Source organism: Columba livia, chromosome 11 (genome assembly GCF_036013475.1).
Source record: "Columba livia isolate bColLiv1 breed racing homer chromosome 11, bColLiv1.pat.W.v2, whole genome shotgun sequence".
Lineage (NCBI taxonomy): Eukaryota > Metazoa > Chordata > Aves > Columbiformes > Columbidae > Columba > Columba livia.
In genome coordinates this window covers 21,673,003-21,695,665 of record NC_088612.1, presented here as the reverse complement: position 1 = coordinate 21,695,665, position 22,663 = coordinate 21,673,003, and the positions used below count along the sequence as shown (strand labels likewise).

Below are 22,663 nucleotides of genomic sequence, written 5' to 3'. Positions count from 1 at the left end.
AACTCTTTGGGCCCGGCCATCCAACCAGTTCTTTACCCATTGCAGATACACCATCCAGGCCATGAGCTGCAGCTTCTCCAGGAGATGCTGTGGGATATGGTGTCAAAGGCCTTACTAAAATCTAACTACACAACATCCACAGCCTTTCCCTCATCTACTACGTGGGTCATCTTGTCATACAAGGAGATCAGGTTGGTCAAACAGAACCTGCCTTTCCTAAACCCACGTTGACTGGGCCTGATCTTATGGTTCTCTTCTATATGCCATGTCATGATCCACAGGATTATCTGCTCCATGACCTTCCCTAGCACCAGGTTAGACTGACAGGTCTGTAGTTCCCTGGATCTTCCTTCTGACGCTTCTTCTAGATGGGTGTCACGTTAGCCAAATTCCAGTCAACTGGGACCTTCCCAGTTAGCTAAGACTGCAGATAATTAATGGAAAGTGGCTTGGTGATCACCTCTGCCAGCTCCCTCGACACCCTTGGGTGCATCTCATCTGGCCCCATAGACTTGTGGATGTCCAAGCAGTGTAGCAGGACGCTAACCATTTATCCTTGGATTATTTGTGCTTCATTCTGCTCAGCATCCCTGTCTTCTGGCTCAGGGGGCTGGGTACCTGAAGCACAACTGTTCTGACTATTGAAGACTGAGGCAAAGATGGCATTTAGTACTTCAGCATTTCCCTCATCTTCTGTCACTATGTTTCCCTCTATATCCATCAGGGATGGACATTCCCCTTACCGCTCCTTATGTTGCTGATATATTAAACTTGTTGCCTTTTACAGTGGTGACCAGGCCCGTATCTTGACACAATGGAGTGCAACAGACTTACCACAGAATCCCAGAGTGTCAGGGGTTGGAAGGGCCCTGGAAAGCTCATCCAGTGCAATCCCCCCATGGAGCAGGAACACCCAGATGAGGTTACACAGGAAGGTGTCCAGGCGGGTTGGAATGTCTGCACAGAAGGAGACTCCACAACCTCCCTGGGCAGCCTGGGCCAGGCTCTGGCACCCTCACCCCAAACAAGTTTCTCCTCAGATTTCAATGGAACCTCCTGTGTTCCAATTTGCACCCATTGCCCCTTGTCCTGTCACTGGCTGTCACCAAGAAGAGCCTGGCTCCATCCTCCTGACACTCCCCCTTTCCATATTGATAACCATGCATGAGTCACCCCTTAGTTTCCTCTTCTCCAAGCAAAAACTTATAGGTTTAACCAGTCAGTTTACAGGGAATGTTGGTGGGGGGACACATAAGGGGATGTTGCTGGCTGAATACGAAAGGCAGATCGCAAAGCTTGTGTGCTCCAAGTACCTCAGTCAATGGGTAAAGGAGGAGGAATCACCTGTGTTTGGAATTAGGGTAAATACGGGGCTGTGTCTTCCCACGCTTTTGAGAGACCCCATAGAGACTCCAGTGCACTTTATTCATCAGTGTCCTCCAGGCTGAACAAAACCAGAGGCTTTAGCTGCTCTTCATTTGGCTTCTTCTCCAAACCCTTCAGCAACTTTTTAGCCCTCTTCTGCACACTCTCTAGTAGCTTAATATCTTCTTTATCCCATGGCACCCAGCCCTGCACACAGTGTCTCAGGTGAGGCCGCTCCAGTGCAGAGCAGAGCGGGACAGTCCCCTCCCTCACCTGGCTGGCCATGCTGTGCTGGATGCACCCCAGGGTACGGTTGGACCTCTTGGCTGCCAGGGCACACTGTTGGCTCATGTCCAACTTGCTGTCAAACAGAACCCCCAGATCCTTCTCCGTGGAGCTGCTCTCCAGCATCTGGTCCCCCAGTCTGTATGTATAGCAAGGGTTGCCGAAGAGGGGAGAAGGACAAAGCAAGGCCCTTGCGCTTGCCAGCCCAAATGCGGGGACACTGAGGTTTGCAGGGAGAGCTTGGTGCAGCCTGGTGATGGGTGCAGGAAAGAGGAGGGCAGGAGGCCTGAGCAGCAGCGCTGGTGCTAGCAGGTCCAGGCAGCATCAGGCAGAGCTGGGGAGGTCCCTGCAGAGCTGCTGGGGGGAGCAGAGTGGCGCAGCGGGAGCGTGCTGGGCCCATAACCCAGAGGTCGATGGATCAAAACCATCCTCTGCTACTTGCTTTTGGCCTCGCTCCAGCCCCACCAGACACTGCCTCTGCCTTGCAGCGTTCACCAGGTGCTCCCTGCACTGCTGCCCTCCTGCCCTCTGGACACCCAGGGCTGCCCAGGGCTGTCCCAGTGCCTGAGCCCCCTCTCTCTGCCACTGACACCTTCTCCTTTGCTTTCTCTGCAGGCACCGCTTCCAAAGTGCCCATCAGCAAGGTAGAGGAGGCTGTGGACCAGCAGCCAGAGCACAGCACACAGTTCCCCCAAGCAGGCAGGGGATGTCCTGGGAACGCTGCTGTTTCCCACTTGCCACCAGGCAGCTCAGTCCCCACCTTCCCAGACACAAGAGGGGACTATCAGGGCTCTGCAGCTGGGGAGGAGGACAAGCCTGTTAGTGTGGGAACCACCTCTGTGTCAAGAGGAAAGGGGAAGACCTGTGTGGGATGTGGACAGTTCCAGCTCTGCAGTGCACCTGCTGCACCATAAAGCTGAGCCATCAGCAATGTGTGTGGCCCCTCAGTGAAGAAAAATTTGAGAAAGGGCAGAAAAAGCCAGGCTGAGAGAGGAGGAAGAAACGAAAAGAGTGGGAAAGAGCAGAGGGAAGATGCATCCTGCTCGTGGAGGTAAAGGAGCCTGGTGTGAAGGAGTCTGGAACAGCCTTAGGAGATGAACGCCATTCTCACTGAGGGAGAGGCTACTTTGGGACAGAAGGGAACAGTGTGTCCTGGAAGAAAGGCCCAGGGTTTGAAGTCAGCCAAGACAATCCTAGCAGAGGAAAGCAGTCCGGATCATGCAGGGTCTTCAACATGGGGGTGCAGGGAAGCAGCAGCAGAGAGCACAAGTACAAGCATCAAACCACCCAACTCTGGGCTATCAATGCACTCTGTGAGGGGCAATGTTGAAGAGCATAAGCTGGAAACTTCATAACCAGGTCTTATGAACAGAAAGTGAGATTCTCAGGGCTTATCAGCCTGGATCTTGTAACAGAAGGCATGTGAGGCTTGTGCAAATAGCTCTGGCATTCCCTTGAAAAGCCCTGTGAGTAGCGGGTGCCTGGTGGCCCTGGAGGAAGAGCGTTTGTACTTGGTGATGGCCAGGCAGATGGAGAGAGTGCCAGGCTCACCCAGGACCATATGGCTGCACTGGGGTGGCCACAGGAGAAAGACAACAGGTGTTCAGCAGGTCCCATGGTGTAATGGTGAGCACTCTGCACTCTGAATCCACTGGTCTGAGTTCAAATCTCAGTGGGACCTCAAGTTTTAGCTCTCTCAGAGCTTTCCTCTGCATGCACAGCCTTGCTGTTGGGTCACTTCTTTAATGCATTCCCATCAGCCCTCCTCTCCTGTGCTCCCAGCCCTGGCACTGACATCAGTGCCCCTTCTCCTGCCCTGTGCCCAACAAACCTCTGCAGGTTTCCCGAGCTCTGGCCCTGCCCCATCTCAGATCCCTTCTTCCTGATGGCTGCTTCTGGATGGGGGATCCAGCAGCGGCTCAGCAAATCACACAAGAGCTGAGGTGCAGATCATGGAGGCCAAGCCTGGCTCAAAGCAGGGTCAAGAAGAGGAGGCTGTTGAGGGCCTTGTCTGGTTGGCTGTTGGACATTTTCTAAGATGGAGAATCTACAGCCTTGCTGGGAACCTTTTCCCCATCTTGATCACCATTGTTTCTGGCATTAGGTTTTTTCCTCTCCTGTCCATTGCTTCTGGTGTCCTGTCAGGGAATTCCACCCACCCTGGCACTGTTTCTGCATGGGGACACAGTCACTGTCATGGGAAAGAGCAGGTTCTCCCTCTTTCTTGCAGAGCGGTTGAACAACTGACAGAGGAGGAGGACAAACAACCACGAGTCTCCAGCTATGCTGCACAAAGTCTTTAATGAGAAGGAGCAAAAGCAGTGGCACAGAACAGAGATCAAGAAACACATCTGCAGGGTTCAGGGCAACACAGAGAACAGCCCATTGCCCAAGGACAAGCTTGAAACACCAAGCACTTGCCTTTCCCCATTCTGCTCCACCTGCTGGCAATCCCAGCCCAGCAAGAGCAGTCCCTAACTCCAGCACCCTCCCCCAGCACCAGGAGGTTCAGCAAAGCAGAAGAGAATGAGCCCTTTCTCAAGGAGCTCAGAGCAAAGCAGAGCCAGAGGAGGCACAGCGAGGCCTGACGTGCAGCCAGGAGCCGTGGGCACAGGTCCCTCCTGCCAGCTAGCATGAGGACACCCAGCCCATCTGCAAGGCCTGGCCACACTCCTGCTGTGCAGTCCCCATCATTCTTCCTGCTCCAGAAGAGACGATGCACCAGGTTCAGCAGTTCAGTCGGCAGCGGGGGGGAGGCAGGCACAGCCCTGACCCCCCCAGTCCAAGGGAGCCCCCAGAAGAGATGGGAACCCCCCCAGTGCTGAGGGAGCTCCCAACAGCAGCTGACAGAGAGGATCCCACAACTGTGTTCTGAGGGAAAGAAGTGAGAATGGGGCCCGGCAGGGTCACCACCACTGGAGAGGCCTCAATGGCCACCGTCGAGTCACCACAGCGGGCGACACAGGGCTCACTGCAGCTGCTTGCAAGTGGGGTTGGGCCCGAGGAACCACAAGGTGCTGGGATACAGGGTCTGAAGCAAGACATCTCTCGGTGAGGGAGGCAAAGCTGAAACACAGAGCACAGACACAACACAATTTCAGTCTGTCTTTCTTGTCCTCACTTCTCTCTGCAGATGCACTTCACTCTCCTCCACCTGCTTTTTAACTGTAAGTTCAGAAATTGCCTCCAGCTCATCTTGCTGACATGTACAACAGGTATGACACCTCTGCTAAAGCTAGATTTGAATGCCTAGGACCAAAGAAGTGCCTAACTGACTGCTGATGTCACAAGGACCTCCTCCTGCATTACCCAGTGCAAAAGCCCAGATGAAGTTTCATGCCACTAGTCCACCACAAATAGGCTGCATGGAACAAGGGTCTCAGAAATCAGCTCTTGAGAACACACAATGTGCACAGAGCTGCCATGGCCCTCACTGTGCTCTCTGAGTTGCATGGTCCAGAAAGACTTGAACCACTGTTGGGACAGGACCCAGCTCAGTGGATTAAAATCCCCTGTGGAGAGCCTGATCATACCCCATCTCCAGAACAGGCAGTGCTGCATGGAAGGAGCCACTGGATGCACTTGTCCATTTGGTTAGAGACCATCTGTCTAAAGCAGAAGTTCTGCTGAGCAAGCAGACCTCCCTGCATCTGAGCCCCATTCATCCCCTTGTGCTTGAAACAACCTTCGTCTTCCCAGCTCTCCCCAGCCAGGCCCATCAAAAGGGAAAGAGTTGGCAGCCCTTCACAGTTCTATTGCTGTGCACGTTGAGGCAGCCCAAGCATCCACCTGAGTAGCCACCATGACAGCAGTCCAGCCCATGGGGAGAGATGGAGTGCACAGAGGCTTACCTCGTTCCTGGAGGAAAGGGAGGCAAGAGAGGAGGATGCAGAGCCTGGAGCAGCGCAGGCTTTTATGCTGTGTCCTAGTGCTCTGTGGGGCCACAAACATTCCTTGCTCATGAAGCATCTAAACACATAGTAGCTGTTGCTTGATGAGTCCTTGCTGGTGCTTAATTACTTGGTCCTTCCATCCCAAATGTTGTGTTCCTTTTTCATACTGCTGGACACCAAAATAATTAATCTGTGTCCCAGCTTCATAAGGCAACTTACTTCTGAGGTCTAAGTCTAGTATTCAGGTTGATTTTTTTGGTTATTTTGTGATATGGATTGTCACATTGCCTTCTTAATGGTGAGTGCAACCACCAGTCCTGGTGAAGTTCTGCTTTAAAGGATACGTCAAGTCAACTCTCCAATGTTTTCAGTGCAGGCACACAGGCTAAACCTGAGAGACGTTTCTCCCCACAGGTCATTGTAGACACGGAGGAGACTATGAGTAAGTTGTAACAGAATGTTGAGACTGTGCAATCTCATACAGGAGAAGAGATGCACCTCTACAGGGATGTGGCAAAGCTGAACAGCAAGGAAAAACCACTTGGGGCTGGAGGGAAGTCCCTTGTGGGTTGGAATGACAGCCACAACGACCTTGTTCATGTTCATCAGGCTGTACCACATCCAGGTTTTGTGATTAAAGAGATGCCCTTGTCCTTTCTTGAAAGAGACCCACACCCAAATGGACCTGGTTTGCTCTGCAAGGGAACCCCAGAGCCCTAAGGCTTGCATGGCCTGCTTATGCGGACAAGTGCAGGGCAAGGAACCAAATGCTCATGGCCATTTTTCTTAGGTCAGGAATGGCACGGCCCATTCCATGCATTGCAGACTACAAAGGGCCATTGGATCAGCCTCCTAGAGCACCTGGGAAAAACCCTGAACTACCGGCAAACATGAGTTATTGCTGTGAATTTCAGTGGACATGTTGTCCTGGCCTCAGGTGCACCAGCGATACTAGAGCTCATGGCCTCATGAAACCACTGGTGCTTCTACGTGATCTTGAACTGTTGCTGTGTTCCAAGGCATGACCTTTTGCTGGCTACTCAAGGACTCATGTGACAGTGTTAGGTCAACGGCTGCACTTGATTTTCTTGAGGGTCTCTTCCAACCAATGCGACTCTTTTATTCAGCATACCTGAGAAGTACAACAGTTGGAATGGGTGTCTGGAGGTCCTCTGCTCCAATGAACTGCTCCAAGCAGCTCAAATTCCCCAATAACTCAACAGCTTCAGGCCTCTTACCCTTTTGCATTTACATCCATCTCCTGCTCCCCACATTGCTCATCTTCACCAGACTCCATAACCCTAGTGGCGTGAGCCTTACCCTACACACCACGTGCTCCAGCCCTCACGTTCTGTCTGTTCCTCTGCCAGTACTTCTCTCCAGAAGATCCCAGGGTTATGGGATGAGGTCTGGAGGTGGATGGGAAGTAAACAGAAGGATTAGGAGTGAAGGCTCCTTCCAGGATTTACAGTGAAAGTTCTGCTTCTACAGACTTTCCCTCTTCTTCCTGTCACACCTGCTGCCCAGAAGAGGGTTATACTCAATGGCATGAAAGTGAAATGCAGACCATGTGGCATTCACACATCCAGCACTCATGGTCTTCATGGACCACTACAAGATTTCTTGGCTCATTCAGATCAAACCTAGATATCAGTGCGTTTCAAAAGTGGGATGAAACAACCAGACTGAGAAGGAGAAAGAGAAGTGGCCATCCCTGAGGTGTCATTATACAGACCACATGAAAAAATCTATTCATCTCATTTCCCCAGACCTTTCTGTGTAACTGCTAAACAATGCTGGCACCCTCACTGCCATCTCCTGGTGGCCCGCAAGGGGCACAGTGCAGCCCTGGATGTGCTGTCCTAGAGACAGTGACTTCTCCAATGGTGGCAGAGTTCAGAAGTCAACAGGACAAGGCTCAGAGCTTCCTGAGGTAAGTGGGAAGTTTGTCTGCTCAGAGCAGGAGATTGGTCCAGAGGACCTTCTCAGGTCCCTTCTAACCATCATTATTTGGAAGAGCATGGAGTCTCAAGAGCCCTTGAGCAGCAAACAAACAGCAATGCCTTGGAAGTCAGCTGCAGCACAAGGCTGCATAGAAGCACCAGTTGATTCAGGAATGATGCTAAAAGGTGTGGTAATGCCTTTGAGGAAAGCAGAGCTTTCAGAGGAATGAGGCTATGACTCTGGTGACTCTGGTATCTCTGACATGCCTGAGGCTGGGGCACTTTGTCCACTGGAGCCCCCAGCATGATGACTCACGTTTGCCAGGAGCTCAGGGTTTTTCCCAACTCTTTCACATCATGATGACTCCCAGGTGCTCTGTGAGACTGATCCAATGTCCCTTTGTAGTCTGAAATGTATGGAATGGGTCACCCCATCTGTGACCAAGAAAAGAGGCCATGAGCTTTCGGCTCTCTGCCCTGAACCTGTCTGCAAACTCAGGCCATGCAGACCTCTGGGGTATGGGATGCTCTTTCTGAGCAAATCAAGTCGATTTGGGTGTGGGTGTCTTTCACAGATGGGCATGGGCTTCTCTGTGACCACCCTCCTATGTGTTGATTTGCTTCTTTTCACAAGGTTCTTCACTTCTTGATCTGAGCCTAGATTCCTTTTTGGAAGAAACATGAGGGCCTGGTTATCAAGGGATGTGGCTATGGAGATCCCATGGAGAGGTTACTTGAAAGACACCAGCTTGACCCTCTGGTCTCCTCTTCATTATTATTAATCTTCCTTTTGTTCCTTGGGCTCATAGGCAGATTAAACAAGCTGTGGCAGAGCCTGATACGAGTATTTAAGGTCCTTGTGGCCCTCAGTCCTGCTTGCAAGGGGTTTTCCTCCAGCCCACAATGATCCTTCTTTGCTATTCAGCTTTGCAACATCCCTGCAGAACAGCATCTATTCTCCTGTACAAGATTGTGCAGTCTTGAACCTACTTGCTCTCTCCTGTGTGTCTACAATGACCCATTGTAGAAATGTTCCTTAGGTTTAGCTTGAATATCTGCACTAAAATCACCCAACAGCTAACTCAAGGTGTCCATCATAGATGCATTTCACCATGGCTCGTGTTTATGCTCACCATGAAGAGGGCAATGTGACAAAGGCAATTCATGAGACACAAACCCACTTAAAATCTGGCTGCACACAAGCTGAGCTTCAGAGTTTATTTACCTTACAAATGTGGGACACAGAAGAACTGTTTTGACGTATCACAGTCACCCAGCGCTGATCCTGATAGGGGGCTTCAGCCTCCCAGACATCTGCTGGGAAAGTGGTACGGCAAACCGCAAGCAGTCGGGAAACTACTGGAATGTGCTGAGGACAACTTTTTATTACGGGTGATGGAAACTCCATCCAGAGGAGAGACACTGCTGGACCTGTTGTTTACTAGTGCGGAAGAATTTATCCAAGGGGTCAAGACTGGGGTAGTATGACTACAATTGACATGCAAGAGGTAGATATACTCAACAACTTTTTTTGTCACTGTCTTCACTGGCAAGTGTCTTAGCCACAACACCAAATTAATGGAATCCAAAGGCAGGGCCTGGGAGAATGAAGTACCAGTCATCACGGGAGATCACGTTCAAGCCCATATAACAAACGTGAATGTGCACAACTCCACGGGACTTGTTGAGATGCGTCCAAGGATCCTGAAGAAATTGGCAGATGAAGTTGCAAAGCCAATAGCGATTAAATTTGAAGAGCTGTGGCAGGTTGGTGAAATTTCTGGAAAAGTGAAAACATAACCCCCACTTTTTAAAAGTGTAGAAAGGAAGACTGAGGGAACTGCAGCCTGGTCAGTCTCACCTCTTTGCCCAGCAAGACCATAAGGCAGATCCTCCTGGAAACTAGTCTAAGGCACATGGAAACAAAGATGACTGGTGACAGTCAACATGGTTCTCCTGGCAAATTGTGCCCGAGAAACTTACTGGCCTTCTACACATTGGCTCAGTGGTCACACTCAAAGAGTTGCAGTCAATGTCTTGAAGTCCGGGGGAAGACCAACGACCAGTGGTGTCCCTCAAGGGTCTGTACTGGGACCAGTATTATTTAAAATCTTTGCTGAGAACACAGACAGTGGGATTGAGTTCACCCTCAACAAGCTTGCGGATGGGACCAAGTTGAGTGACATGACTGTTACTCTAGAGGGAAGGGATGCCAGCCAGACGGACCTTGACAAGCTAGAGAGGGGGTCCAGGCGAACCTCATGAAGTTCAACAAAGCCATATGCAAGGTCCTGCACCTGGGTCAGGGCAATCCCAAACATGGATATGGGCTGCGCCATAATTGAATAGAGAGCAGCCCTGTGGTGGAGGATTTGGGCATATTGGTGGATGAAGAACTGAATATGAGCTGCCAATGCATGCTCGCAGCCCAGAAAGCCAGTTGTATCCTGGGCTGTATCAGAAGAAGGGTGGCCTGAAAGTCAGAGGTGATTCTACCCATCTACTCTGCCCCATGAGACTCCACCTGGAGTACAGTGTTTAGATGTAGGGCCTCCAACATAGGAAATACATGGACCTGCTCATTTGGGTCCAGAGTAGTACACACAGATGATCAGGGGGTCTGGGCACCTCTCCTAGGAGGAGGGGATGAGAGATTTGGGGTTTTTTATGCTAGAGAATAGAAGGCTCTTCAGAGACCTCAAGATGGGGAGGGACACTTTGTCATGGAGAGCAGTGACAAGAAGAGAGGCAAAGTTTTTAAAATGAAAAAGGTTAGATGTAGATTAAATATTTGAAAGAAAGTCTTCCCTGTGATGGTGGTGAGACACTGGACCAGGCCTTCCATAGAAGCTGTGATTGCTCCATCTTGGAAGTGTTTAAAGCACAGCTGGGAGGGCCTTTGAGAAACTTTTTCTTGTCAAAGGTGTCCTTGTCCACGTGAGGGGGGTAGAGCAAAATTATATTTAAGGACCTTTAGAATGAAAACTCGTTCTGTGATTCACAGCTCATTCCAGTTATTATGAAGTGGGAGCAAAATATTTCAGATGAAAGGGGCGGGGACTCAATCACCAGCAAGGCTTTGGCAAGCAACAACTAATGGGAGCTTAGATGCTTCATGACCAAGGAATGTTTGTGACCCCACAGAGCACTAGGACACAGCATAAAAGCCTGCGCTGCTCCAGGCTCTGCATCCTCCTCTCTTGCCTCCCTTTCCTCCAGGAACGAGGTAAGACTCTGTGCACTCCATCTCTCCCCATGGGCTGAACTGCTGTCATGGTGGCTACTCAGGTGGATCCTTGGGCTGCCTCAACGTGCACAGCAATAGAACTGCTGAAGGGCTGCCACCACTTTCCTTTTGCATGGGCCTGGCTGGGGAGAGCTGGGAAGAGGAAGGTTCTTTCAAGCACAAGGGGATGAATGGGGCTCAGCTGCAGGGAGGTCTGCTCAGCAGAATTTCTGCTTTAGACAGATGGTCTCTAACCAAATGGACAAGTGCATCCAGTGGCTCCTTCCATGCAGCACTGCCTGTTCTGGAGATGGGGTATGATCAGGCTCTCCACAGGGGCTTTTAATCCACTGAGCTGGGTCCTGTCCCAACAGTGGTTCAAGTCTTTCTGGACCATGCAACTCAGAGAGCACAGTGAGGGCCATGGCAGCTCTGTGCACACTGTGTGTTCTCAAGAGCTGATTTCTGAAACCCTTGCTCCACGCAGCACATTTGTGGTGGACTAGTTGCATGAACCTTCATCTGGGCTTTTGCACTGGGTAATGCAGGAGGAGGTCCTTGTGACATCAGCAGTCAGTTAGGCACTTCTTTGGTCCTAGGCATTCAAATCTAGCTTTAGCTGAGGTGTCATACCTGTTGTACATGTCAGCAAGATGAGCTGGAGGCAATTTCTGAACTTAGAGTTAAAAGGCAGGTGGAGGAGAGTGAAGTGCATCTGCAGAGAGAAGTGAGGACAAGAAAGACAGACTGAAATTGTGTTGTGTCTGTGCTCTGTGTTTCAGCTTTGCCTCCCTCACCGAGAGATGTCTTGCTTCAGACCCTGTATCCCAGCACCTTGTGGTTCCTCGGGCCCAACCCCACTTGCAAGCAGCTGCAGTGAGCCCTGTGTCGCCCGCTGTGGTGACTCGACGGTGGCCATTGAGGCCTCTCCAGTGGTGGTGACCCTGCCGGGCCCCATCCTCACTTCTTTCCCTCAGAACACAGTTGTGGGATCCTCTCTGTCAGCTGCTGTTGGGAGCTCCCTCAGCACTGGGGGGGTTCCCATCTCTTCTGGGGGCTCCCTTGGACTGGGGGGGTCAGGGCTGTGCCTGCCTCCCCCCCGCTGCCGACTGAACTGCTGAACCTGGTGCATCGTCCCTTCTGGAGCAGGAAGAATGATGGGGACTGCACAGCAGGAGTGTGGCCAGGCCTTGCAGATGGGCTGGGTGTCCTCATGCCAGCTGGCAGGAGGGACCTGTGCCCACGGCTCCTGGCTGCACGTCAGGCCTCGCTGTGCCTCCTCTGGCTCTGCTTTGCTCTGAGCTCCTTGAGAAAGGGCTCATTCTCTTCTGCTTTGCTGAACCTCCTGGTGCTGGGGGAGGGTGCTGGAGTTAGGGACTGCTCTTGCTGGGCTGGGATTGCCAGCAGGTGGAGTAGAATGGGGAAAGGCAAGTGCTTTGTGTTTCAAGCTTGTCCTTGGGCAATGGGCTGTTCTCTGTGTTGCCCTGAACCCTGCAGATGTGTTTCTTGATCTCTGTTCTGTGCCACTGCTTTTGCTCCTTCTCATTAAAGACTTTGCGCAGCATAGCTGGAGACTCGTGGTGGTTTGTCCTCCTCCTCTGTCAGTTGTTCAACCGCTCTGCAAGAAAGAGGGAGAACCTGCTCTTTCCCATGACAGTGACTGTGTCCCTATGCAGAAACAGTGCCAGGGTGGGTGGAATTCCCTGACAGGACACCAGAAGCAATGGACAGGAGAGGAAAAAACCTAATGCCAGAAACAATGGTGATCAAGATGGGGAAAAGGTTCCCAGCAAGGCTGTAGATTCTCCATCTTAGAAAATGTCCAACAGCCAACCAGACAAGGCCCTCAACAGCCTCCTCTTCTTGACCCTGCTTTGAGCCAGGCTTGGCCTCCATGATCTGCACCTCAGCTCTTGTGTGATTTGCTGAGCCGCTGCTGGATCCCCCATCCAGAAGCAGCCATCAGGAAGAAGGTAGCTGAGACGGGGCAGGGCCAGAGCTCGGGAAACCTGCAGAGGTTTGTTGGGCACAGGGCAGGAGAAGGGGCACTGATGTCAGTGCCAGGGCTGGGAGCACAGGAGAGGAGGGCTGATGGGAATGCATTAAAGAAGTGACCCAACAGCAAGGCTGTGCATGCTGAGGAAAGCTCTGAGAGAGCTAAAACTTGAGGTCCCACTGAGATTTGAACTCAGACCAGTGGATTCAGAGTGCAGAGTGCTCACCATTACACCATGGGACCTGCTGAACACCTGTTGTCTTTCTCCTGTGACCACCCCAGTGCAGCCATATGGTCCTGGGTGAGCCTGGCACTCTCTCCATCTGCCTGGCCATCACCAAGTACAAACGCTCTTCCTCCAGGGCCACCAGGCACCCGCTACTCACAGGGCTTTTCAAGGGAATGCCAGAGCTATTTGCATAAGCCTCACATGCCTTCTGTTACAAGATCCAGGCTGATAAGCCCTGAGAATCTCACTTTCTGTTCATAAGACCTGGTTATGAAGTTTCCAGCATATGCTCTTCAACATTGCCCCTCACAGAGTGCATTGATAGCCCAGAGATGCGTGGTTTGATGCTTGTACTTGTGCTCTCTGCTGCTGCTTCCCTGCACCCCCATGTTGAAGACCCTGCATGATCCGGACTGCTTTCCTCTGCTAGGATTGTCTTGGCTGACTTCAAACCCTGGGCCTTTCTTCCAGGACACACTGTTCCCTTCTGTCCCAAAGTAGCCTCTCCCTCAGTGAGAATGGCGTTCATCTCCTAAGGCTGTTCCAGACTCCTTCACACCAGGCTCCTTTACCTGCACGAGCAGGATGCATCTTCCCTCTGCTCTTTCCCACTCTTTTCGTTTCTTCCTCCTCTCTCAGCCTGGCCTTTTCTGCCCTTTGTCGAATATGTCTTCACAGAGTGGCCACACACATTGCTGATGGCTCAGCTTTATGGTGCAGCAGGTGCACTGCAGAGCTGGAACTGTCCACATCCCACACAGGTCTTCCCCTTACCTCTTGACACAGAGGTGGTTCCCACACTAACATGCTTGTCCTCCTCCCCAGCTGCAGAGCCCTGATAGTCCCCTCTTGTTCCTGGGAAGGTGGGGACTGAGCTGCCTGGTGGCAAGTGGGAAACAGCAGCGTTCCCAGGACATCCCCTGCCTGCTGGGGGGAACTGTGTGCTGTGCTCTGGCTGCTGGTCCACAGCCTCCTCTGCCTTGCTGATGGGCACTTTGGAAGTGGTGCCTGCAGAGAAAGCAAAGGAGAAGGTGTCAGTGGCAGAGAGAGGGGGCTCAGGCACTGGGACAGCCCTGGGCAGCCCTGGGTGTCCAGAGGGCAGGAGGGCAGCAGTGCAGGGAGCACCTGGTGAACGCTGCAAGGGAGAGGCAGTGTCTGGTGGGGCTGGAGCGAGGCCAAAAGCAAGTAGCAGAGGATGGTTTTGATCCATCGACCTCTGGGTTATGGGCCCAGCACGCTCCCGCTGCGCCACTCTGCTCCCCCCAGCAGCTCTGCAGGGACCTCCCCAGCTCTGCCTGATGCTGCCTGGACCTGCCAGCACCAGCGCTGCTGCTCAGGCCTCCTGCCCTCCTCTTCCCTGCACCCATCACCAGGCTGCACCAAGCTCTCCCTGCAAACCTCAGTGCCCCCGCACTCGGGCTGGCAAGCGCAAGGGCCTTGCTTTGTCCTTCTCCCCTCTTCGGCAACCCTTGCTGTACATACAGACTGGGGGACCAGATGCTGGAGAGCAGCTCCACGGAGAAGGATCTGGGGGTTCTGTTTGACAGCAAGTTGGACATGAGCCAACAGCGTGCCCTGGCAGCCAAGAGGTCCAACCGTACCCTGGGGTGCATCCAGCACAGCATGGCCAGCCAGGTGAGGGAGGGGACTGTCCCGCTCTGCTCTGCACTGGAGCGGCCTCACCTGAGACACTGTGTGCAGGGCTGGGTGCCATGGGATAAAGAAGATATTAAGCTACTAGAGAGTGTGCAGAAGAGGGCTAAAAAGTTGCTGAAGGGTTTGGAGAAGAAGCCAAATGAAGAGCAGCTAAAGCCTCTGGTTTTGTTCAGCCTGGAGGACACTGATGAATAAAGTGCACTGGAGTCTCTATGGGGTCTCTCAAAAGCGTGGGAAGACACAGCCCCGTATTTACCCTAATTCCAAACACAGGTGATTCCTCCTCCTTTACCCATTGACTGAGGTACTTGGAGCACACAAGCTTTGCGATCTGCCTTTCGTATTCAGCCAGCAACATCCCCTTATGTGTCCCCCCACCAACATTCCCTGTAAACTGACTGGTTAAACCTATAAGTTTTTGCTTGGAGAAGAGGAAACTAAGGGGTGACTCATTCATGGTTATCAATATGGAAAGGGGGAGTGTCAGGAGGATGGAGCCAGGCTCTTCTCAGTGACAACAAGTGACAGGACAAGGGACAATGGGTGCAAATTGGAACACAGGAGGTTCCATTGAAATCTGAGGAGAAACTTGTTTGGGGTGAGGGTGGCAGAGCCTGGCCCAGGCTGCCCAGGGAGGTTGTGGAGACTCCTTCTGCGCAGACATTCCAACCCGCCTGGACACCTTCCTGTGTAACCTCATCTGGGTGTTCCTGCTCCATGGGGGGGTTGCACTGGATGAGCTTTCCAGAGCCCTTCCAACCCCTGACACTCTGGGATTCTGTTATAAGTCTGTTGCACTCCATTTTGTCAAGATACGGGCCTGGTCACCACTGTAAAAGGCAACAAGTTTAATATATCTGCAACATAAGGAGTGGTAAGGGGAATGTCCATCCCTGATGTATAAAGAGGGAAACATAGTGACAGAAGATGAGGGAAATGCTGAAGTACTAAATGCCATCTTTGCCTCAGCCTTTAATAGTCAGAACAGTTGTGCTCCAGGCACCCAGCCCCCTGAGCCAGAAGACAGGGATGCGAAGCAGAATGAAGCACAAATAATCCAGGGGGAAATGGTTAGTGTCCTGCTATACTGCTTGGACATACACAAGTCTATGGGGCCAGATGAGATGCACCCAAGGGTGCTGAGGGAGCTGGCGGAGGTGATCACCGAGCCACTTTCCATTAATTATCTGCAATCTTAGCTAACTGGGGAGGTCCCAGTTGACTGGAATTTGGCTAACGTGACACCCATCTAGAAGAAGCGTCAGAAGGAAGATCCAGGGAACTACAGACCTGTCAGTCTAACCTGGTGCTAGGGAAGGTCATGGAGCAGATAATCCTGTGGATCATGACATGGCATATAGAGGAGAACCAGAAGATCAGGCCCAGTCAAGGTGGGTTTATGAAAGGCAGGTCCTGTTTGACCAACCTGATCTCCTTGTATGACAAGATGACCCACGTAGTAGATGAGGGAAAGGCTGTGGATGTTGTGTAGTTAGATTTTAGTAAGGCCTTTGACACCATATCCCACAGCATCTCCTGGAGAAGCTGCAGATCATGGCCTGGATGGTGTATCTGCAATGGGTAAAGAACTGGTTGGATGGCCGGGCCCAAAGAGTTGTGGTGAAAGGAACCAAATCCAGTGGGTGGCTGGTTATGAGTGGTGTCCTCAGGGCTCTGTACTGGAGGCAGTTTTGTTTGGTCTCTTTGTCAATAATCAGAATGAGGGGATTGAGTGCACCCTCAGTGAGTCTGCAGATGACACCAAATTGGGTGAAAGCGTTGATCTGTTGGAAGGTAGGAAGGCCATACAGAGGGATCTAGACCAGCTGGAGCGTTGGGCTGAGGGCAAGTGCCTGAGGTTTAACAAGGTGTCGTGGTTTAACCCAAGTTAGCAGTACGACCAATAGCCATTCGCTCTCCCCCTCCCCTGCCCCGCCCCAGCAGGGGAAAGAATCAAAAAGGAAGGGAGAAACTTGGATTGAGATAAACACAGTTTAATAAAATAACTAAAATAACAAAATACTAATACACTACTAGTAAATATCTATCTATCTATCTATATATATATATATAGAGAGAGAGAGATATATAGGAGAAATAAAATATACTCAAAACAATTCCAAATAAACTCTGGCCACAAATGAGCAGCTAATCCCAGCAAGCCACACCTGGTCCTAAAGCTGATCCCAGAGAGAGAGAAAGAGAGAAAAAAGGCAGAGGAGCCCAGAGGCCTCTGCAAAATGGCAAAAGGCTGGGCTGAGTGTCCCAACTGAACTTTCTGGCTACCAAGAGAGAGAGAGAGAGTGAAAAACCAGAGAGATCACTAGAGCCAAAACTGGAAGTTTCTTGCTCCCCAACTCTCCTTAAATCATTAGCAGGATACTAATGGGATGGAATACTCAAATTGATCAGTCTGGATGTCAGTCAAGCTCTGCTCCATTTCTGCTGCCCTTCCTTGATGCCTCACACCTGTAAGCAAGGTACTCAAAATGTCCTTGGCTCTCAGACCAAAGCAATTAAAAACATTAACTCTGTGTTGGGGTGTTATCTGCTTGTTCTCAACTAAGTCCAAATAAATAGTGTGCTAGCTATAAAAAAGGAAAGTTTTCTAACTGCACGAAGAAAGCTAACCCATTTTCAGTCAAACCAGCACACAAGGCCAAGTGCTGGGGCCTGCACTTGGGTCACAACATCCCCATGAACGCTGCAGGCTCAGGGAAGAGTGGCTGAAAAGCTGCCTGGCAGAAAGGGATCTGGGAGTGTTGATTGACAGCCAACTGAACATGAGCCAGCAGTGTGTTCAGGTGGCCAAAAGGCCGCCAGCATCCTGGCATGTATCAGGAATAGTGTGACCAGGAGGACTAGAGCAGTGGTGGTGCCACTGCACTCGGTGCTGGGGAGGTCTCACCTCGAATAGTGTGTTCAGTTTTGCGCCCCTCATCATAAGAGGGATATTGAAGTACTGGAGAGAGTGCAGAGGAGGTGATGAAGCTGGTGAAGGACCTGGAGCACAAGTGTGATGAGGAGCAGTTGAGGGAACAAGGTCTGTTTAGCCTTAAGAAAAGGAGGCTGAGGGGAGACCTTATTGCTATCTACAACTGCCTGAAGGGAGGTTGGAGAATGGAGGGGGTTGGTCTCTTCTCCCAAGAAACAACTGATTGGACAAGAGGAAATGGCCACAAGTTATGCCAGGGGAGGTTTAGATTGGATATTAGAAAAAGATTTTCCCGGAAAGGGTTTTCAGGCAATGGAACAGGCTGCCCAGGGCAGTACTGGAGTCACCATCCCTGGAGGGGTTGAAAAGGTGTTTCGAGAAGGTTCTTAGGCACATGGTTTAGTGCTAGGATTGGGTTATGGTTGGACTCAGTGATGCTGAGGGTCTCTTCCAACTGAAATGATTCTATGATTCTATGATACGATTCCATGACATGAAACTGTAATCCAGGCTAAGACTGAAGGTGCTGAATGTCTGTGTTAAGACACACAAAATCTCAAAATTAAGTACTTATAAACCGCTGCATCCCACACTAAAGTTGGGATTTGGTACCCAAGTATAAGTAGATATCCAGTGCTCTTAGGAATGTCCTTAAATCACAGGCATGGAGTGTGACAAAGGAACTGCAACAGACGTGTCCAGTTCTGGATCCAAAGGCAAAGTCAGGGTAGGATACTTGAGGACATTTAACATGTCTGTAGCAGTTCATGTAAATACAGATCAGTGGTTTCATCATTCAGCAGATCCTTCCAGTGGTCTGACTCAAGTCAAATGTTGACAATATCATGCTCAAGTTATGTCCACTCAAAACATAGCATTTTTTTCAGGGCAGATCTCTTCTCCGGGTTCCTAAGAGTGTAGATCAAGGGGTTCAGAGCTGGGGTGACAGCACTGTACAGGAGAGACACTTGCACATCCCTTTGAAGGGAGCTTCCTGAGGAGGGTGGTGTGTAATTGAAGAGCACTGGAATGTACAACAGTGCCACAACAGTGAGGTGGAAGGCACAGGTGGTGAAGGGCTTCCATCTTCCTTCCTGGGACCGGACTTTATGGAAGGTGAAGAAGATGAGGTAGAGGTAGGAGAGGACTATGAGAGCAAAGGAGCCTAGTGCAACAGATGTGGTAATGACATTGAGGAGGGTCATGTTGAGGCTGGTACTACTGCAAGCCAAATTCAACAGTGGCTTGATGTCACAGAAGAAGTGATGAATGTGGTTGTGGCCACAGAAAGTCAGCTGAGAGGTCATGACTGAGTGTATCATGGCATGCACAAAACCAATGGACCAGCTGGCCACAGCCAGCAGCAGACAAGTCTGGGGGCTCATGACAAGGGTGTAGCGCAAAGGATTGCAGATGGCCACGTAAGGGTCATAGGCCATGGTGGCCAGTAGCACAACCTCAGTACTTCCCAGGAAGTGGAAGAAGTGGATCTGAGCTAAGCACCCACCAAAAGAGATGGGCTGATGTCCAAAGAGAAGGCCAGTCAACATCTTGGGACCAGTGACTGTGGAGAAGACAATGTGCAGGCAGGACAAGTTCCCCAGGAAGAAGTACATTGGTGTGTGAAGATGGGGCTCAGCTATCACCGTGGTCACAATGGCACCATTTCCCAGAAGACTGGTCAAGTAGAGCAAGAGGAAGCAAACAAAGAAGAAGTGCTGCAGCCCCTGGATATCAGTGAGACCCAAGAGGATGAACTCGCTGAGCTCTGTCTGGTTCAGCATTGCTAGAACAGTAAGAAACAAAAGCAAAATCTCAAGGTTCCACAGTTGTGAGCAGCAAGAGCATTACAATACTTCAGACATGTAATCAAACACAATAGAAATGATGTGAGTGTGATGTATGTATATATGAAGTAAAACATGGCTAATTTCTCACATTCGCCCACATTCTTATTTCAGTTGTCCTCATCTGTAACTTCCTGCTGCAACCCATGATCTCATCAATCCAGCTCATAACTCATCATGTGAATCATTCTTGATGCTTTCTTTCCAGTATTGTGCCTACATTTCATTAAGTGGATTTCAACTTTCACATTTTATTGGTTGCAATCTCTTTTAGACAATTCTTCCATCTGAAAAACTGCACAATTTCCAATTTTGTATAAACAGCCAGCAGAACGTGCCCCAAGGTATCATACAGTCCTCAGTATTTCTTTTGGATGTTGATGAGAATATAGGAAGAGGCTGCCTGAGCTTGTGATCACAAACTGCTTTTCCTATTGGACTGTATACTTTGCCTAAAGAATGTCTCTAGGTTGCTCAGCAGCAGATGAATGGGACAAAAGCCAAGATCTCAGCTCCCGCAATACTGTGATGGAGCAAGACTGAACTTGCAGGAGACGAGTTACCTGGTGCAAGTTCCAGACGAACGGGCTCATCCCACTGAAAGTCGGTCATACTGCCCAATGAGACAACAAGGTCAGTTCTGTCACCATCGTTCGTCTTCTGAAATGCAAATGGGTACACACTTGCTTTCAGTTTTTTTTTCATAAAGAACAAAGAACAAACTCCTGACATTATTCTACTAGAGCAGGCAGGCACAGGTATTTCTGGCTTACAACAGAGACCCCAAATTTTACAAGTTGAGTAGTTTTCTCTGTACATTCAAAGCAGTGATGATTAAGATTGACGAATCCAACTAGAAAAATATAATTACTTGCAAAATATGCCTTTTAAATACGTTAGAAAATATACATATAGGTTAGAACATATCCTCAGCAAAGCTGAGGATAAATCAGAATATTTTGTGGAGTTAAGAGACCGAGAATTTCTGCTCTCCTTTTTTCTGTGGTATCTCCTTGACATTCTTGTAGCTGAGAGATCAATGCTGCAGCTGTGATGACAATGACTACTATGAGTTCTCAAGGGCTTGTAGTTATTCAGGTAGGATGCATGGAGGAAGCTTTGCAAATGGTACTAGAAATCTCTGGTGACCTCATTAGAGGAGGAATAAAGATTTTCCTTCATGTCCAAAATGTGCAAAATATCAACAAGCTCATGTGGGAATTAAATTTCCTATTGCTTTGTTCAGTCTCCTGAGATGAGATTTCTGAATCAATGGGGAATTGCACAGCAACATAGTGTTGCCTGAAGAAAGTGCATAGATGAGCACCCGTAAAACAGAAAAGATAAAGTGAAACAGTCCACAAAAAACAAACAACCTATCTACCTCTCCTCCTCAACACCCCCCCCTAAAAGATCTAACACAAAGATCTCCATCTCGGTGCACAGAGTGTACGGCTGGAATTCCTCCTGAGTTGTGCAACCCCAGCTGACCTGAAGCAGTGTTTGGGCAACATTTCCTAAATCTCTTTCAAATATTAGAATTAGAATTAGTATTTGTGAAACCTCACATTTGTTCCATCCATTGTGCTCTCTTTGGATTTCTGATGTTTTATTTTCGCTGTGGTTTCACAGATAAGGATGAGATTCTGGCGTCTTTGTAGCAAAATACTTGCCAAATTTGCTTCTCAATGTCAGGAGTCAGCCCAAGGGCTCCTGGTTTCCTTTCTGAAGCAAAACAGCCATCCATTAAAAATTGTGGGATCCATACCAAGGTCTGGCTGCCCTACATACCACTCCAATAGTAAGACAGTTTTGGATATTCCTGGTTTATAATCCCACACCCAGGTCCCACCAGCAGCAGAGAAGAGATTGAAAATAAGAAGCTATAAGATGATAGGACAGACTGCAGAGATGAGGTGCAGGGCTCACCAGGTGAGTGCATTGACTGGCCCTGTTTTCACGGGACCAGTTCATTTTATACACTTTCCTGGTTACCCTGCCTTTGTTTGTCCCTGTTTACCTTCATCGAGTCATTGACTGACAAGGTTTGGTTCTTCTCAATGTCTCCCTTATCGTTTGTCCCTTATTACCATGTCAAGGGAGTCAGTTTATTCTCCAATTTTCTGCAACTGCGTAAGCATCGTACCTCTCACACTCCCCTCTCTTGTGGGGAGAAAATTAAAAGGAAGTGGAAAGAGTTGTGGATCAAGGTAATGACAGTTTAATAAGGGGAGAAAAAGCTGTGTGCACAAGCAAAAATGGACTTAATTCACAACTTCACATCATCAGGCAGATGTCCAGCCACTTCCTAGGAAGCAGGGACTCAGCATGCCTAAGTGTGGCTTGAGAAAACAAACACCTTAACTGTGAACATGGTCTCATCCTCCTCCATTCCTTGAGCTTTTCTTGCTGTGCGAAACCTCATATGGTATGGAATGTCCCCTTGGGCAGTTTGGGCCAGCTGTCCTGGCTGTGTTCCCTCCTAGTCTCCATCCTATCCCAAGACTATGAGTCTTTGTGGAGAGAAAGACTTGACTCTGAACAAGCACTGCTCACCAATAGCCAAAATATTGGTGTTTTTTCAACACTCTTTAAGCCAAAAATGCAAAGCACACACCACACTAGCTGCTAGGAAGACGGTTGACTCCATGCCAGTCGGACACAGTATAATCTCCATGCCATCTGCATCATGCTCAGGTCCAACATTCTCTGAAACATCAAAGTATCCTCTGACCATTCCATTCACACATTGTGTCATTTCTATAATCAACTGTAACCTTTCCACTTGCCTGTCCCACAATGCATTAAAATCTTTCATCCTTCTACCCCATACCTTTATTTTCATTTCCTATTTTATCCATTTTTTATTCCCAAAATCCACTCTTAGCAACACTTGTTACTTTTGCTACTGTGGTGGGTTGTCCTTAGGCTGCAGCTGGACGCCCACCCAGCTGTTCTCTAATGTCCCCTCCTCAACAGGACAGGACAGGAGGAGAAAATAAGATGAAAAATCTTATAATATGCTGTAAGAAAATAGATGCACAAGTTACATTTCACTTTAATGAATACTCCCTCTGGCAAGCCAGAGAAAGAATCAGACAGAAAGTACCAGGTTCAATGAGTTATGGATCCATCCCCTCCCTTAGCTTTCCCTCAGTCTACATGAGAAGGGAACTAATTAAAACAAAGCTACCGCAGCGAGCTGGCGCTGTTTCAGCTTACCCTTTCTGTCCTGAACTGAGCAAGTTACTAGCTAGTTTGGGAAAGAGATCTTTGTTCTGAGTGCAA

At 49.8% G+C, this 22,663-nt stretch overlaps 1 protein-coding gene, 2 long non-coding RNA genes and 3 other non-coding genes across 6 annotated transcripts; 3 read left to right on the top strand and 3 right to left on the bottom strand.

The window, feature by feature from the left end:
- The first annotated feature begins 2,015 nt into the window (after positions 1-2,015).
- TRNAM-CAU (transfer RNA methionine (anticodon CAU)) lies at positions 2,016-2,087 on the top strand. The gene has a single exon. It is a non-coding gene; the product is annotated as a tRNA-Met (tRNA).
- Positions 2,088-3,259: 1,172 nt separating this feature from the next.
- Positions 3,260-3,331, top strand: TRNAQ-CUG (transfer RNA glutamine (anticodon CUG)). Its single transcript has one exon. It is a non-coding gene; the product is annotated as a tRNA-Gln (tRNA).
- Positions 3,332-3,932: 601 nt separating this feature from the next.
- Positions 3,933-5,598, bottom strand: LOC135580519 (uncharacterized). The gene is made up of 2 exons (XR_010475299.1): positions 5,502-5,598; positions 3,933-4,716 (listed from the first exon to the last, which is right to left on the bottom strand). It is a non-coding gene; the product is annotated as an uncharacterized LOC135580519 (long non-coding RNA).
- Positions 5,599-10,586: 4,988 nt separating this feature from the next.
- On the top strand, positions 10,587-12,278 carry LOC135580608 (uncharacterized). Its single transcript, XR_010475527.1, has 2 exons — positions 10,587-10,712; positions 11,495-12,278. It is a non-coding gene; the product is annotated as an uncharacterized LOC135580608 (long non-coding RNA).
- A 601-nt stretch (positions 12,279-12,879) lies between these two features.
- On the bottom strand, positions 12,880-12,951 carry TRNAQ-CUG (transfer RNA glutamine (anticodon CUG)). Its single transcript has one exon. It is a non-coding gene; the product is annotated as a tRNA-Gln (tRNA).
- Positions 12,952-17,491: 4,540 nt separating this feature from the next.
- LOC135580518 (olfactory receptor 12D1-like) lies at positions 17,492-19,312 on the bottom strand. The gene has a single exon (XM_065076346.1). The coding sequence runs from the start codon at positions 19,310-19,312 to the stop codon at positions 18,383-18,385; it is 930 nt and encodes a 309-aa protein (XP_064932418.1). The 3' UTR covers positions 17,492-18,382.
- Between the last annotated feature and the right edge of the window lie 3,351 nt (positions 19,313-22,663).